A 17,064-nucleotide genomic window follows, 5' to 3' on the forward strand; every position below is an offset into this window, starting at 1 on the left:
CGGAAGTGACCTTGATGTCCGGGTTAGCAGTAGCATAAGCCATCAGGCAAGTGTTATTTAAATAAACTCCTGATGTACTTACAAACTTTCCAATGCCCCGTTTTATGAGTACAGAATCTATTTGTACTACTGTAGTAGTTTGGTACCATTCTGGGCATTATTAGTGGGGTAAATTACTAGATAGATCCTTAGATACATTAGCGGTATTAGCCACATAGCCAGTAATTTTCTGGCAAGGCATAGTAATCTCAGAAGTTTAAATAGTTGAACAGTATGTTGGATTTATTAAGCTAGCAGTACAAAGTTTAAGGTTTATAAATTATATAAACAAATTAGATAGGCTGAAACTGTCTACAAAACAAACTTTGAATGTTGTCTGAATATTAAGCAGTTCAGTTGAACTAACAGCATAAAGTGTCTTCAGTCCCATCTGCTCTGCTGTGGTGATCTTGAGCTCCCCTGTGGCCACCTGCTCTGCCAACTCCAGTCTGGCCACATACTCTGCCAACTCCGCCAGGGCTCCCTGCACTGCTGGCAATGCTTTGGCTTTCTGAACTACCAGCTCCGCCTTGGTGTCTAGGCCCACTTCTGCCACATGGGCCTGGCCCTCCATCCCTCCCCCTGTTCCACCTCTGCTTCATCACTCTCCTGAACTCTTGTGTCAGTTTGTGGAGTGTCTGGAATCCACTGTGTTTTATGGACTTTTATTTTGATAATCCTTGTTTGGATTATTACCATTGGTTTCTTGTTTGGATTATCCTTGTGTTTCCATGTTCATGGAGAAAAGACTGCTTGCTAAAATATCCTCACCTCTCCTTGTCCCTGCTACACCCATAACAGAACTGAGATGACTGCATCTATGTTTATTGTGTTCCTCTTTGTAATGTATAAGCATTTAATTTATTCTGTGATGACGTCAGAAGGCAACGCCCGCACACACAGTGTACGCGTGTGAGTCACCTGTATGCAACCAGAGAATATGAGACATAACTAAAGTTTGAAAAGTGTTCTTACATCCACGTCTACTGGCATCCTTATAGATGGCTCTACAAATATGCATGTCAGAGTGATTACAACAGGGACTGACATTACACTCTTTTAAATTAGTTTTAATGGAAGATCTATGTGTCCTGAAGGGACTGAAGTTTCACCATTTTGAAATGAAGGGATTTAATAAAAAGTACCTTATTATTATTATTATTAAAAGTAGTAGTAATATTTTACTGATTGTCCAGCATCTCATTTGGCCACTCTGCTCAGGAATGACACTGACATCAATAACAAAACGCAAATGTGAAACTAATTTATTCCATATTTTATTGTCTTATATTTGCAGTGACAACACACATTTTGTTTTGACAGTTTGTTAAAGGAGGGCCCAGCACCTGATCCGTGCTAGCTGACATCACCACATGTGTGCTTGTGTTTCATTCTATGATGGCACCCCTACAAAAGATTTTTTTCCTCCTAATCCATGCTCTTTACACTCTTTACACCAAGGATATCAGCTTTACCAAAAAAACTAAAAACCAAACAAACAACTGGACAACACATGTTGACAGTGTTACAAATTTTATAAAAAAAGAGATACAAGATAACCCCCACATGTGTGTGTGTGTGTGTGTGTGTGTGTGTGTGTGTGTGTGTGTGTGTGTGTGTGTGTGTGTGTGTGTGTGTGTGTGTGTGTACCAATACAATCATGTGTACCTAAGTACCAATATGTATTATATTGCTACCAAATGAATATCTGCCCGGTTTCTTTAAAAAAAAAAGTATTTTAAGTAAGTTAACTCAATGGTATGTTAAAATTATCACTACTGGCAATCAAGTAAAAACTTGAATGTATGATCGAAAGCTATTCAAATTCAATTAGGTGACCCATTTTAAGTGTTAATTCTAATAATGCCTTAAATTAAAACCTTAATTATTTCTTGTGTATGTGTGAGTGAGCTGATATTATCCTCCTCAAATGAGGATTTTGACCATGAACACAGAGGTGATGGTAGTGAAGGCCATGCTGACAGCAGAGAAGTGAAAGTGACCCAGAGCTGAGTTACACAGGTCAGTAGAACAGCATGTCTTCGTCATTTGGTATATGCTTGAATTTGAGTTGGCCGGGAAATTCACCTGCTCAGTTTTATTGCATTTGGACACATCAAGACATCCTTTCATCTTGATATCCACTAAACCAGCTGAAAATGAGATGCAAGAAAACACAGATTAAGCTTAAAAATATAGAACAGAAAAAATATATGCTAACATAAAAATGGTCTTCATATATAAATTATAACAATAAATGATTCAGTTTTAGAATATTAAATCTTACAATTTAAGGAGATAATAACTAAGATATATACATAATAACTGTTTAATGAAAATGTATGTCTTTAAAGTTTGGTTCCCTTTCAGTCGCTCGCGTTCGACATAGTCATATGTTACGACTGACTGGGATCACGCTTAGGGAGCCAGTATTGAAAAAAACGAGCCAATGCACATTGGCGTGCATGAATTACATCACACGCTCCGCCCTGCAGCGCGGGTATAAATACGGAAGTGGATGCACACTTCGGAGCCGATCATTCTGATGTCTCTGAAGAGTGTTGTTTTCTACAACGAGTGAGTGTGTCGGTGTTCTTCTGGAAGACTCTCCTAGTGCTGGTGTGTGACAGCGAGTGCAGCGGTGATCACGAGCTATGGAAGCTCTCAACTGCTGTTTTAACAGCATTTCTTTGAGTGTTTTGTTGGCGGCCGGTTGAGTGCGGAAGTAGTGAGTGCTTCACTGTAAAGTGTTGCCGTGGTTCTTCCCCTGTGTGCTCCGGCACTGGTGACGGGTTCCATTTCCTGAAAGAGCAACACGGGTGTGTTTGTGTCTTTTTCAAGATGCCATTCCATCCGTGCGTTTCTGGGTGCGGTAGGGCTCTGTCCCCCTCTGACGGTCACGATAGATGCATCCCGTGTTTGGGCTTACAACACGCTGAAGCAGCTCTCGTGGATGATTCCAACGCTATCTCACGACCAATTCGTACGAATTCGTACGAATGATAAAAAGTTGGCTAATTCGTACTAATTCGTACGACCTCACTCGTACGAATTTGTACGATTTGTCTAAACCCACGTGATGGGTAGGTTTAGGGGCGGGGTCAGGGGTAGGTCATTCGTATGAATTCATACGAATTGGCCAATTCGTAAAATATGTACGATTTTGCAAAAATCGTACTAATTCGTACGAGTCAGGTCGTATGAATTCGTACGAATAAGCCACTTTGTAGAATTTGTACGTTTTCCCGTGAGATCGGGCTGGATGATTCATGTTCCCATTGTGGGAATATGGTCATCTCGGTGTTGAGATCAAGACTTGCCTTCGTTAAACTCGAAGTCCCCACTCCTATGGGTTGGGTGCTCTGAGGATTACGGTGAGGGGAAATCCGCCCGGCAAGGCCCCGTGGATCCCCGAGGAACGTGCTGGTCCCTGTGTAGTGGACCGACTGGCCGTTTCGTTCGGGCCCCTCCAGAGGACAGGATGTCCATCGCAGACCGTGAGCTCATGGGTAAGCTCCGCACTGCGACCGACCTTGCCCTCCGGGGTACGAAGGTTGCAGCTTGCGCGATCATTCTGGCGATGTTCACCTTAGTGGTCCAGGAGCGCCATCTCTGGCTCAACCTGGCGGATATGAGGGATGCGGACAAGGTTTGATTCCTGAACTCCATTTCTCAGGTTGGGCTATTCGGTGATGCAGTAGAGAACTTTGCACAACAGTTCTCAGCTGTCCAGAAGCAGACGGAGGCCATCCAGCACATTCTGCCCCGGCGGCCCGCTGCTGCCTCCACCCGTCTGCCCGGGTCAGATACTCCGCCTGCTCATCGCCGAGGGCATCTGTCTGCCTCCGCCTCTGCTCCCACTGAGTCATCGCAGCAGCCTCCACCCAGGTCTCAGCGTGGACCCGGTCGCAGACGGGGCACCCCGCCCGCTCCAGGCGCTACCAAGTCAGGTGGTAAGCGCAAGCACAAGCTCTTGGTTTAGTAGAGAGCTCTTGGAGATGGTCACTGATCCACTCCCTCCCCCCGGTGGAGGGCTGGGAGGATTCTTTGTTTGTGTATGTGTCTGTTCCGCCGCTGGCTCCCTTAAAAACATTTTCAAAGAAAGAGCAATTTCCTCTGTTCCTGGGTCCCTAGGCAAGGCCCCGGGGAACAGACTGATGGTGTGCGACCCTGTAAAGCCTTGCAACCTTCAGCTACCTCTTGCATCGTCAGCCAGCAGTCGGGTGCGGTTCGAGGACCTGGTCTCGCCTTCTCACGCATTCTCTGACATCATCTAGATACAGGTAAGAGTCACATTACACACACTCAGACCCTGCTTCGGGCCGCCTTCGGGCCTTCGGAGCTGGGACCCTATTTTTTGCCTAGAAGTCTGTGCTACCCTTGGTTCCCCTGCGTCGGCCAGTTGTAACACTAGACGGTGCTCCTGACTGATCCAGTCGGTTCCTCCGTACTAACAGACTCAGCTTCACTAACTGGCAATTGAGTGCGGTTCGAGGACCATGCCTTCTCACGCACACTCTGCTGCTACCTAGAGACAGGAATTAAACACTCAGACCCTGCTTCGGGCCGCCTTCAGGCCTTCCGAGTTGGGTCTCTGTTCTCTAGTTCGCTGCCTCACTCCGAGTACGTCTGTGATTCATTTGGTTCCACTGTGTCGGTCCGTTGTAGCACTGGAAGGTGCTCCCAACTGATTCAGCCGGTTCCTTTGTATCAGCAGACTCGGCTAGACGATTCAGTTCGTCCGGCACCTGCCCATGCTCAGCGCTAAGAGCAGTCACTGCCCAACTTCATCAACACATGTCCCAGTATGCTCTTTATGAACCCTTCCAATCTGGCTTCAGAGCACATCACGGCACTGAGACTGCCCTTATCAAAATTACCAATGACCTCCTCATCGCTGCCGATTCTGGACATATCAGCATCCTCATTCTTCTAGATCTCTCGGCAGCCTTTGACACAGTTTCCCATACTATCCTTCTCAACCGTCTAGCTGAATGTGTTGGCCTCACCGGCTCAGCACTCTCCTGGTTCCAGTCATATCTCTTCAATAGGGAACAGTTCGTCACCTTTAGAGACTCCAGCTCCCCCCCCGGCCACAGTCAAACAAGGTGTGCCTCAAGGCTCTGTGCTTGGACCCCTCCTTTTCACCATTTACATGCTCCCCCTCGGTCAGATAATACGTCACCATGGTCTCAGTTTCCACTGTTATGCTGATGACACACAGCTGTATATCAGCACCAAACCATCCACTCAGCTTCCCCCACTGTCACTTGTTGACTGTCTGAATGAAATAAAAACCTGGATGTCATCTAACCTACTCAAGCTAAACAGCAGCAAAACAGAGCTAATGGTAGTGGCTCCCAAGCCGCTGCTCTTGATGGTAGGTGATTTACTCCTCAAAGTGGATGGTTGCTCCATCTCTCCATCCCAAGAAGTCCGCAACCTTGGTGTCATTCTGGATTCCACCCTTTCCTTCCAGTCACATGTCAAACTCATTACCAAATCTGCCTTTTACCACCTTAAAAATATCTCCAGACTTTGACCTTTTCTCTCAGACTCTGTGGCAGAGTCACTCATTCATGCCTTCATCACCAGTCGTTTGGACTACTGTAATGGTGTCATGTATGGGGTACCTAGCAAGGTCCTGGACAAGCTACAATATGTCCAGAACTCGGCGGCCAGGATTCTCACACACACTAGGTCGTGGCAGCACATCACCCCAATCCTCATTCAGCTTCACTGGCTCCCGGTCAAATTCCGCATTACCTACAAAATCCTCCTCTTCACCATATAAATCTCTCCATGCCACTGCCCCCCAGTACCTTCTGGACCTTCTCCATCCCTACATCCCCTCACGGAATCTACGGTCCATTGACAAGGGCCTGCTCTCTGTCCCCAACACCAGACTGCGGACTTTTGGGGACAGAGCATTCAGCATCGCAGCCCCCACCCTCTGGAATTCCATCCCCTCAGACATCCGAAATGCCCCTTCTCTGGACACTTTCAAAAAACTTCTAAAAACCCACCTCTTTACAAAGGCGTTTAACCTTGAATGACTTTTCTTTTGTCTCTGCAGTTATGTGTAAAGCGTCCTTGGGTCCCGTGAAAGGCGCTATATAAATATAAGTTATTATTATTATTATTATTATTATTTGTTACACTTCAGTGTTCCGAATTGTGTCTGTCATGTGCACGGTCATCGCTTCCTACTGGTGAAGGATGTGATCGAGCCGTTCCTCCAGCCGATATGAAGACAGGCTTCTAAAAATTGGCCGTTCTTCATTGCACTCAAACTATAGTGAGTTAGACCATCAGGGATCTATGTTCTTGATTTCGGGCCCTTTTCAAGCTTCCATTCAAGTTACGAACACAGTAATGCATCCCTAAACTCAATCCCCTTGAATGGTCTGCAGCGTTCGACCTGAAAGACGCGTACTTCAGATCTCTACCCTTCCTCAATGCAGGCCATCCTGTGATCTTGCGTTGAGGGGTCGAAGTCTCAGTACAAGTCCCTCTCTTCGAGTGCTACATAGCCAGTTGGGTCTTCAGGTCAACTGGAGAAAAGTAACTTGTCCACAGACTGAGGAGCTTTTCTCTGGTTTGGAGGTGGACTTGGTTTACACGTTTCTCAACAGGAATGTGTCCGGTCGGTGCTTCATAGAAGTGAGAGAGGGTCCCACTGAAAAACCTTCAGAGGCTCCTGAGGCATATGGTAGATGCAGCCGCATATAAACCTGCTTCCTCCATATGATGACCGCTTCAGCACTGACTTCATGACCGAGTCCCTAGGTGGCCGTGGCAGAGCAGCACGCTCCGTGTGTTAACAACATCTGGTCTGCTGCTAAACTCTCAGCAGTATTCAGACCTTTTGTTTCTCCAGGCTAAACACTCCTAGAACAAGTGTCTACTAAACACCAGTTCAGGGGCCACATATAACGGGCATACAGTAAACAGGGGTTTGGGCGAACCTCCCACTGCATTGGCATTCATTGCCTTGAGTTGTTAGCAGTTCCCTTGCTTGATGCTGCTGCTCAGCAAGTTTGCACTGCCCAGTACAGCGACCCCTGTGTTCGGCTGGAGCCACCTCAGTGACATTCCATATGTTGTACTGCCCGCTAATTTCTCTCAGTCCATATGTGTATTCTCCACATGTCACCTCCCTTCGGGCAGGATGTGGCTTCCGCAGCGTTTGCCTTCCAACGAAAGGTAACGCTTTCCCAGTGGTCCTGTGGAACAGCAGTGACTTTCCTGGCCTAAGCCCTGTCCTATGTCCGCCTCAATATGTGGGAGGATCAAGAGGCTTTTGTCTAGGCAGTAGAAGGTGGCAGCAATAGTAATGTATGACTACGTCGAACATGAGCGGCTGAAAGGGAATGTCTCGGTTACGTATGTAACCCTCGTTCCCTGAAGGAGGGAACGGAGACGTAGTCCCTTAGCCACTATTGCTGTACCACCACTGACCCGGGTTCCGCTCGGCTCCTCAGCGAAAAACAACTGGTGCGTGCATCCACTTCGGTATTTATACCCGCGCTGCCTGGCGGAGCGTGTGATGCAATTCACGCATGCCAATGTGCATTGGCTCGTTTTTACAATACTCAAAGATGACAGGCTACCTAAGCGTGATCCCAATCAGTCGTAACGTATGACTACGTCCCCTTTCATACGTAACAGACGTTTCTCATAACTTATGACCTAACTGGGAAAAGGGTGTTCAATGGCTTTTGCACAGCATAAACTTACCAGCTTGCCCTAATCCACTGAAGCACTGCTGATCATCATTACATATCGTTTTGGTTGTGAAGCAAAGTCTCCAGAAACCCACTTTACAGTCATAACACTGCAGGGCCTGACCTGAGAGAGAACAGATTCACAAAAAAATAAAAAAATAATAATAATTAAGCTGTTAGTGACATGGTACCCCTCATGGAATTTATTAAAATCTTTTTTTTTAAAAGCATAGAAGTTTCTCTAGCATAAAAAGTAATAAACAGTTTTCTAAATGTCCTGTTTTACTGGAAAGGTATAAGGTAAGAGTGTTGTAGCACCATTTTGCAGATTTGTTTTCCGCATTGATCTAAAAAGCAACATAAGTAAAATTGTCAACATTTCTCAACCCTTTCTCCTCTAATTGTGTGCTCTAGATCAGATGCAGAGAGTTCTGGTCAGGTATGACAATCACTCACTGGGTGAGTGTGCGAGTCATGTGAAGCACCTGAAGAATTCACATAACAAGAAGAAATGCTTGAAAATTACTATAAAACCCTGCTGTTCTGGTCTGGTTTCTTTAAAATACACATCTGTGTTAAATGATGTCATTCACGGCAACAGGGGGATGAAAAATTGCATGCACATAAACTTAAAAATGCAATTGAAACACAAAGAGTTCATCTACAATAATAGTTTACCCAAATATATATATATAAAAAGCACCCAAAGCACCCATTTCTCATTGCGCTTGTGTGAAATACAGACAGAACAGCGGCTCAAAACACCCCATCCGATTCATGAACATATGATACGCAAAATACATCTCTCAGTTGGAGAAAGAAAACCAGTGTGGTGGCAAATTTTTTTTGATGGATGGCGAATGAAGGTAGAGCCCAGCAAACACAGAACGTTGGCGCAACGTACCCAACATTCTAAAAATGTTTGAACAACATGGCCAAAAGGTTGCTATAACTACGTTGTGTGGTGAAGGTTGTTACAGCGTTGTCACAATGTTGACATTAAACCACCACCGTTCAGGGCCATTGCTTAAGGTTGTGCCTAGGGTGTCTGGACAACCACTGGACTCGTATGTACTCGTCACTGCCCTGAAGCGCGAAAATCAGCCTTTTAAATTTCAACTGCTCGTTGGGCCGTCTCATTCTTCATCAAGCAAGGATTCGTGAGAATTGCGTTTAATTCACTTCAGCTAAATAAGATATGTAATTATTCAAACACAACCTACAACTTCCTTATCTGATGTGACATTTTTTTGAACATCTTCTGGTCAGGTATGACAAATATTTAACTTTATGCCAAAAGTATGAAGCCAAAATGACTTTAATGACGAGTAATTGATTTCAGCACAGGCAGCGACGCGTAGGCTAATGTTTTTTACTTTTTTTTTTTTTTTTGGAAACACACAGAGAAACTTTTTTTTTGTAACTGCTCACACACCTGTTTATATTTTCCTTTGATTTGCCGTCTCATTCGTTTATTAGCCAGATTTTTGCATGTTTGCTCATGCTAGTTAGTCCACTCCCTGTATAATATGTTTGTTTAGTTTTTTTCTTCTCACAAATGTATGACTTTTGGAAGAGCAATTTGATTACCATATGCAGTTTTAATAAAGTTGAATTAGCTAACCTTCTATGTCATTTTTACTCTTCAAAGTGTACACTTGCAGTGTTGATTATAATGAATTTACTGTTAGGCCCATAAATAATAAGGATAAACAATATTTAAAAAGTATATCATTATATAACATATGACTAATTAAAAATTAACCACAAAACATAACATGCTACATGGGGGATATTTATAGACCTATCTAGCATACAAAAATGTATATTCAGAACGTCGTCTCTCAGTTGCTGAATGTCGCGTAGCAACGTTGCTACAGCCCTGCCACATCTTACAATTCTACGTTGTTACAATGTTGCGAGCACGTAGACAGCGACGTTGCCATAGCAGAAATGCAACGTGCCACAGACATTGCCACAATGTAAATGGGTGTTTCTCAAAACCAAGAATGCAAAGAACGGACTTGTGTTCTTGGGGAGAACGCTCTTCCCAGCAAACACAGAACGTTGGCACAACGTACCCAACCTTCTAACAATGTTTTAACAACATGGCCAAAAGGTTGCTATAACTACGTTGTGTGGTGAAGGTTGTTACAGTGTTGTCACAATGTTGACATTGAACCACCGTTCAGGGCCATTGCTTGAGGTTGTGCCAAGGGTGTCTTGACAACCACTGGACTACATAGACTACATTTTGGCCATGTTGTTAAAACATTGTTAGAAGGTTGGGTACGTTGTGCCAACATTCTGTGTTTGCTGGGTTCCGGTTACCGACCTTTATCGCCCGGCTTTACAGAACCAGGTTTTGTTCATTAAATGTTCTGATCTGCCTTTGCTTTTTATGTTTTATTTATTATACTTAAAATAAATTTGTATATTATTCTATCTATTTTTTAATTTTTTATTCACAAATGTAGCATATGACTTTTAGAAGTACAATTTGATTACCATATGCAGTTTTAATAAAGTTGAATTAACATAACCTTCTGTCATTTTTACTCTTCAAAGTGTACACTTGCAGGTGTTGATTATAATTAGGCTAATTTACTGATAGCCCCATTAACTAATAATAAAGATAAAAAAATATTTAAAAGCATAGAATTATCTAACATCTGACTAATTCAAAATTAACCTCAAAACATAAAATGCTAAATGGGGGATATCTAGGCCTATCTAGCATTATTTTATTTTTATTTATTTTTTATTGTCAGAACGTCATCTCTCAGTTGCTGAATGTCACGCAACAACGTTGCTACAGCCCTGTCGCATCTTACAATTCTACGTTGTTACAATGTTGCGAGCACGTCGACAGCGATGTTGCCATAGCAGAAATTCAACGTGTCACAGACGTCGCCACAACGTAAATGTGTTTGCTGGGCCTGAACGGTGGTTTAATGTCAACATTGTGACAACGCTGTAACAACCTTCACCACACAACGTATTTATAGCAACCTTTTGGCCATGTTGCTAAAACGTTGTTAGAAGGTTGGGTACGTTGTGCCAACGCTCTGTGTTTGCTGGGTTACAGTGACATACAGGAGTCGTACATTATGCGTGACTCGTGAGTCTTTTGTTTGATGCGCAAACAAACCGTGCATGTGCGCTCTCGGCTCACTGATCGCTATAACATCGTATTTCTACATAAATACAGTTCAATATATTCACGTAGTTGTCGAAATTAATGTGAAGTTTGTGAGGATCAGTTGTGCTTATTCTGTAGCCTACACATGGGCATCAGACGCTCTAAACATAGACACGATTGCTTGTTCTGACAGAGGAACTGTTCGCTGATTACATCGATCCGCTTTCAGATCGCTGCGTTTCCACACAAATTGTTTTTATTTTTCATTTATATTTTGGTGTGTTTAATAATTCTGAATGGATCCGTATGCAGTCATTTGGCATCTCCCTGTGGTCTTGCTTGGAAGGACAGGTTGACTTGTGCTTCATTTTAGTTGTAAAGAATGTCTGTGGTGACATTTTTGCAAAGTATGTAAGAACACTGAAGGTTTAAATCTATCTTGAATTAATTTTGTTTGAAAAATAATAACACGGAGTTGAAAAGTAATAACAATAGAACACAAATGTTTTTTTTATGAATAAAAAAGGTTTAGGGGCTGATTTGCTTTTTGCAGTATTGATTTGGAAATGAGGGGGGCAAAAAACAAACAAAACAAAAAAACAGCGTCAATTTGTGTATTGAGAAGCACCGCTATCTCATGACGAATTCGTACGAATTATAATATATAGCCACATTTTACTCACCTTTACAAATTCGTTGTGAGATAGCAGTGCTTCTCAATTCACAAATTGATGTCTTTTTTTTTTTGCTTATTCCTCTTATTTTCCAGCCCAGTCATCATGAAGAAGACTAATAATAATATGGTTTGTCTACTTAGTAACTTTATAATTACCTCACTCGTACAAATTCGTACAATTTGTCTAAACCCCAGGGTAGGTTTTAGGGGCGAGGTCAGGGGAAGGTCATTCCTATGAATTCATTAGAATTGAGCAACTCATAAAATATGTACGATTTAGCAAGTGAGATATTAATTCGTACGAATTAGCCACCTCGTAAAATCCCCATAGTATAGTAACTCAATCTAAAAGTTACAATTATATTATTGTGAATGCATGTTGTGACATCATATTAATTGAAAAACTCCATGGAGCATTTGTGCTTTTGAAAATTCAGTTGTCACTGTAGGATTGCACTGGCAATAATACAAATAACACTTCTTAGAATACAGGATACCAAAACACGTCGGACAGAACAACCAATATAATCAAGATGAGAATGAACCATGAACTAAACAAGCGCAAAACCCACCCAAAACAGACATTAAACCCAGAAAACCTGTTTGATGCATCTTCACCATTCGATAATTGAACCAACACTGCCCCCATAACTTTAGATGTTATTTTTAACCCATATTCTCAGGTTGTGCTACAAATATCCCTCAGTTTGTCTGTATGATCTGTACATTTTCCTTGCATCGCTTGCTATGTTAATGTGACAATATAACAAATGACGTATTTCTCCCCAAATCCTCACTCACATCTTGTTCCCATTTTGTAATATTGATCTGCCTGCTTTGACAACATTGTATGAGAACTGAACTGAGCATCAAAATGATCCTCGTCTACACAGATCCGCGTAAACGACTAAAATGCTGTATTATGCATTCCAGACAAGTAGTTGGCATTGTCACTTTGTAAAGAAAGATTACTCGCCTGCGCACATATGCATTCAAACGCGCATGCCTATAGACCAGTGGTTCTCAAACCTGTCCTGGAGTACCACCAGCCCTGCACATTTTGTATGTAAACAATGTTTGATAGCAACAGCTTTTCTCTGCCCAAGTCATGCAATAAATCTGACATATGCAACCAGTTAACAGATCAAATATTCACATATCCTTGTGATCTCCCAGATGAAGGTTAATTTGTAAGTAACCATCAGTTTAATGTTTAACAGTTTGCGAATGACACATAATTGTATTCTTATTTAGTTACTTGGTGTTTGGTAACGAAGGACCTACTTTTTGAATTAGCAACACTGACTCAATGGGCCCTATACACCCGGCACAATGTGCAAATGTTTTTTTTTGCTAGTTTCAGCCTAACGCAGTTATCATTTTCACGTCCTGTGCCACATTGTTTAAATAGTATAATGCATTTGCACCCATTTGTGCGCCCTTGGGTTTGCTGGTCTGAAACAGTTTGCGAATGACACATAATTGTATCCTTGGATCATGCTGGTCTGAAAACGAGGTGTGTTCAGGCGCATTGTTGGTGTGTTGCTGTTTTGAGGCAACTAAAATAGACTGCTCCATTGACCAACAAAAACCTGGTCTAAAGTCAATAGGGGCTGTCGCACCGGAGGAACCTTTTCATAGTTCCTAGAACTACTGGCGGAAGTACCCGGATTTTGGCGTGTTCGCACCGCAGGAACTAGGAACGATTTTAGTTCTAACAAACTAATTTAGCATCTCCTTACGGTGGCCGAGAAGGGTCACAACACATACAAACGCCACAACAACTACATATTCAGAAAACACCTCCAAATTCAGAAAACACATGCAAACGCCGCCACAACAACTACATATTCACAGTTTTATATTATTTAAAAGTAAAGGTTATTTATTGGCATCTATGGTTCTATGAAGAACCTTTAATAATATCCATGGAATTTTTCCAGTGCACAAACTTTTTTTAGAGGAAAAAAGTTCTTCAGATTATTAATGATCTTCACACAAAGAAAAAAAAAAATTTTTTAGAACTGTTCTTTGATGAACCCAAAATGGTTCTTCTATGGCATTGCTATGAAATCAGATTTATTGTTGCCACCTTCCGAGTTCTTTTCAGTCACACTTCAGTCAAGAAAATGAGTATAGGAACCAAACAATAAAGTGAGATTACATAATCTAACATGATCCAAGTTTTGGAAGCTATACAGAAACAATGTGCTCTTTTCTATATTCTCTCTGTAAAACATAAATTAACTTCCACTCTATACAAAATAATAACAGAGATATGACTGATTCAGAACAGTGGTCCAAAGCAAACACCCAAACTGACAAGTTCTGACAAGTTTGGGTGTAAACTGGCCTCTCTGCCTCAAGCTAACCTGTCTCTTTATCTCCCTCAAAAACAAGCACACATCGACAAATGGGAAAGAACAGGGTTTACAATACTTTCTATCAACATGTTACAAACTTCATTAGCTAGCTATTATAGAACATAAAAAGTTCTAAAATTCCTAAATTCTAAAAGTTTTTTTTTTTTTTGGGAAGCTTGGTGTAGACTAAAATCACTGAAAGCAATATTAGGCTAGGCTACTCATAAGAATGACTCATAAACCACAGGCTTCTAAATGTATTATGTTCGTGACTCATGAATTCCCATATTCCACAATAACTGAATTGAAGTGGAATGAAAGTAGCCTAGCTCATTCGTCACTAAAATAAAACAACCATACATAACCTATCAAATAATCTACTGTGATTATATAGTTGCTATTAGAAGCCAGATTAACAACGTAAAAAAAATAAAAAAAAATTAAAAGAACGAAAAAAAAACCTTACCCATAGCGAAATACAGAACGACTGCAAAGAAGCCACAAGTGAGTTTGTTCATGTTTCTTGCTGTAGCTCAGTTCAAGTAGAAGAAGACCGTTAAACTCTAGTCACACTGATGTGAACAGCAGAGATCCACTATATTTATAGAGGCACCGCCCATACTGAAAAGTTTTGCAGCAACCTGTATCAAGGGCGCGGTGTACAATACATTATTTTGTTGTCAAAAACAAACTCCCAAACATTCCATTTTAGTTGTGTGAATGTCGAAAGGGGCAATGTTCCTTTTCTATCAGCTTTATAAAAAACTTTACATCGAGTGACGATTGATTGGTGTTTTTGAATAGGTCTGTAACCAACAATGGACATGGATTGCATTAGGCAGCCGCTGCTCGTCTGTAAGGCAGGTGATGTAGTGGGTATTTTACATAGGCCTACAAATAGTTGAATTTTACAAATAGGATTTTGCTCCTGTACCCACCGAGAACAGCTTTATCTTGGCCAATCCTTCGGGAATTTGCCGCTGGCTCTTAGATAAAACACGAGATAACATTTTGGATATCAAATGGGCAACCTTTGGCCTTATTAATCTACTTGTTCCAGAGGGCAAAGTTAAGCTTCCTAATTGTATATGTTTATTTAAAGGGGTCGTGAACTTAACTGTTTTATTGTTTTATGTTAATATGATTTTTACATCAAAAAGTGTCATAATTTATAAATAAAAGGGTTTTCCTACCCTGATTTTCACCCTCTGATTTGAACAAGTATTAGGTCTCTGCAGGACCGTAATACGAGTTGCCAGATCAATGGGTGAGGCCATAAACAGAGGGGCGTTTTTAACCGCTTTACCTGATTTCCCCATGTCACAGTGAGGGTAGGATTTAGGGGTGTGGTTGTGTGAAGGGCATCATTTTAATTGCATGATTTATAAACACCCACCAGTTTGAAAACACCCACAAATTTAGAAACGGACACTTTTGTTCCGCAGAGACCCACCCTTCATCCCAATGTCCATACTATTCATCCTAAATAGTATGTGTGATTAGAATAAGTGTGTCCCAAAGCATAGTATGTTGAAAAGAGTATGTCAAAAGTCTCCGGATGGTCTATTATTTCCCTGTAGATTTTCAATTGTGAAAAAGTGTTACATAACTACAAAACATGGCAGATATGCGCAACCGACAGTGAGAGATTTAGATAAAGGTTTGAATGACTAATCAAAGTTTAACCTGATAAAAAATATATTTAATGTTATCCATGTTATATTCATATATTAGAAAATTAAATTAAATTAAATGTGGAGGATTTTAACTGTGACAAAATGATTGACAGGCCAGTTTATTGTGACAGGATGCAACAGAGAGCAACCATTAAAGAAACAAATTCTAAAACGCCATTTTAGACGTGAGAGAGATTAAGCATTATATGAATTATCTGAATCTGTAGCTATGTTTCCATCCAAAGTTGTGAATTTAACTAAATGTGCAAAATTGAAATATCGCATAAAACATTTGCGAATAAAGCATGCAGAGTTTCCATTCAGTGAGCTGCAGAGAACAAAAATCATCACCTCTAAATAAACTGCCTCTAAATAGCAGAAATAAATAAGAAAAATGGAAGTTACTGCAGTAGGAGAAGGTATTGTATATAGGATAATAATTTTCGCATATAATAAATTACTTGCGCCCCAGAGTGCGCAGACAAAACACAATAAACCCGGTCATGTTATTGTGATGTATTTTTTTAATGAATAAAATAGTAAACTGTATATCAAACTAATCATAACTCTAACATCTAACATTCTAACATATAAACCTTACTTTCCCTTTTTAGGCCTAACAATTCTTAGTTACACTTTATTTTAAGGTGTCATTGTTACAGTGGTACTGAGTAATATTAAGCAACTACATGTACTTACTATAGGGTTAGGGTGGGATTAGGATTTGGTTGAGGGTTAGTTGCATGTAATCATACATAATTTACTGTTTTTACTATGGTAAGTACATGTAACATATGTAACAAGGACACTGTAAAATAAAGTGTTACCCAATTCTTACACTCTGAAACACAATGTACTAAGACGTTCTGTTTTTTGGCTAAATGTATGTGTCTCCTTTTTCATGACTTTGGTTGTGTGAGTGTAAAAATAACAAATATGGGAAATTAAACTAAACATATGTCTAAACTTGAAACCTTGTGATTAAAGTAATCAAAAAAACAGAGTTTGCCTGGTAACAAGAGGGCTTGTCTATGAGAACCAACCAAATTGTAGGGAAATAATGTAATGTATCATGTCATTTTTGCCGTTTCCCCTATTCTATAAAAACTGTTGTATTCGTGTTCGCTGGTGGGATTCTCAATGGAATTTGTCTGAGATCCTCCGGCTATGCTTCTTCTTGGGAGATTCTCTGGAGAGCTGCTCTGAGATCCCCGTCTGTGATTAAAGCATTTAAAGGACATTTGCTGAAGTCTGTTTATCGATTATTGCTGCGCAGTAAGTAAGCTAGTTACGGGGACAAGTTAGTTAGGTGACTCGGCCGATGTCGACTGTAGACGCGTCGACGCGCTAGAGAATAAATATTATTGAACGGGACGTCAACTGTAACGAGACCCAGAGAAACAAACGTCGACTGTAGACGAGACCCAGGGGATGTTGATTG

At 41.3% G+C, this 17,064-nt stretch overlaps 1 protein-coding gene and 1 long non-coding RNA gene across 2 annotated transcripts in view; both read right to left on the reverse strand.

Moving 5' to 3' along the window:
* LOC309511577 overlaps positions 1–17,064 on the reverse strand; it is a 237,481-nt gene that overhangs the window by 80,304 nt on the left and 140,113 nt on the right. The gene's annotated exons all lie outside the window — the stretch shown is intronic.
* LOC309511295 (sperm acrosome membrane-associated protein 4-like) lies at positions 1,301–14,563 on the reverse strand. Its single transcript, XM_082186390.1, has 3 exons — positions 14,414–14,563; positions 7,780–7,890; positions 1,301–2,192 (listed from the first exon to the last, which is right to left on the reverse strand). The coding sequence occupies exons 1-3, from the start codon at positions 14,463–14,465 to the stop codon at positions 1,966–1,968; spliced, it is 390 nt and encodes a 129-aa protein (XP_082042516.1). The 5' UTR covers positions 14,466–14,563; the 3' UTR covers positions 1,301–1,965.

The sequence above is a fragment of the Leuciscus leuciscus genome, assembly GCF_965113295.1.
Source record: "Leuciscus leuciscus genome assembly, chromosome: 12".
Taxonomy (NCBI): domain Eukaryota; kingdom Metazoa; phylum Chordata; class Actinopteri; order Cypriniformes; family Leuciscidae; genus Leuciscus; species Leuciscus leuciscus.

Bases quoted from the DNA above. Each gene is read 5' to 3' on its own strand.
- LOC309511295 (XM_082186390.1), bottom strand. From the start codon at position 14,465: ATGAACAAACTCACTTGTGGCTTCTTTGCAGTCGTTCTGTATTTCGCT. The intron at 7,891-14,413 runs GTAAGGTTTTTT...GTTCTCTCTCAG, and splicing joins CGTTCTGTATTTCGCTATGG to GTCAGGCCCTGCAGTGTTAT. The intron at 2,193-7,779 runs GTAAGTTTATGC...TCTCATTTTCAG, and splicing joins CAGTGGATTAGGGCAAGCTG to CTGGTTTAGTGGATATCAAG.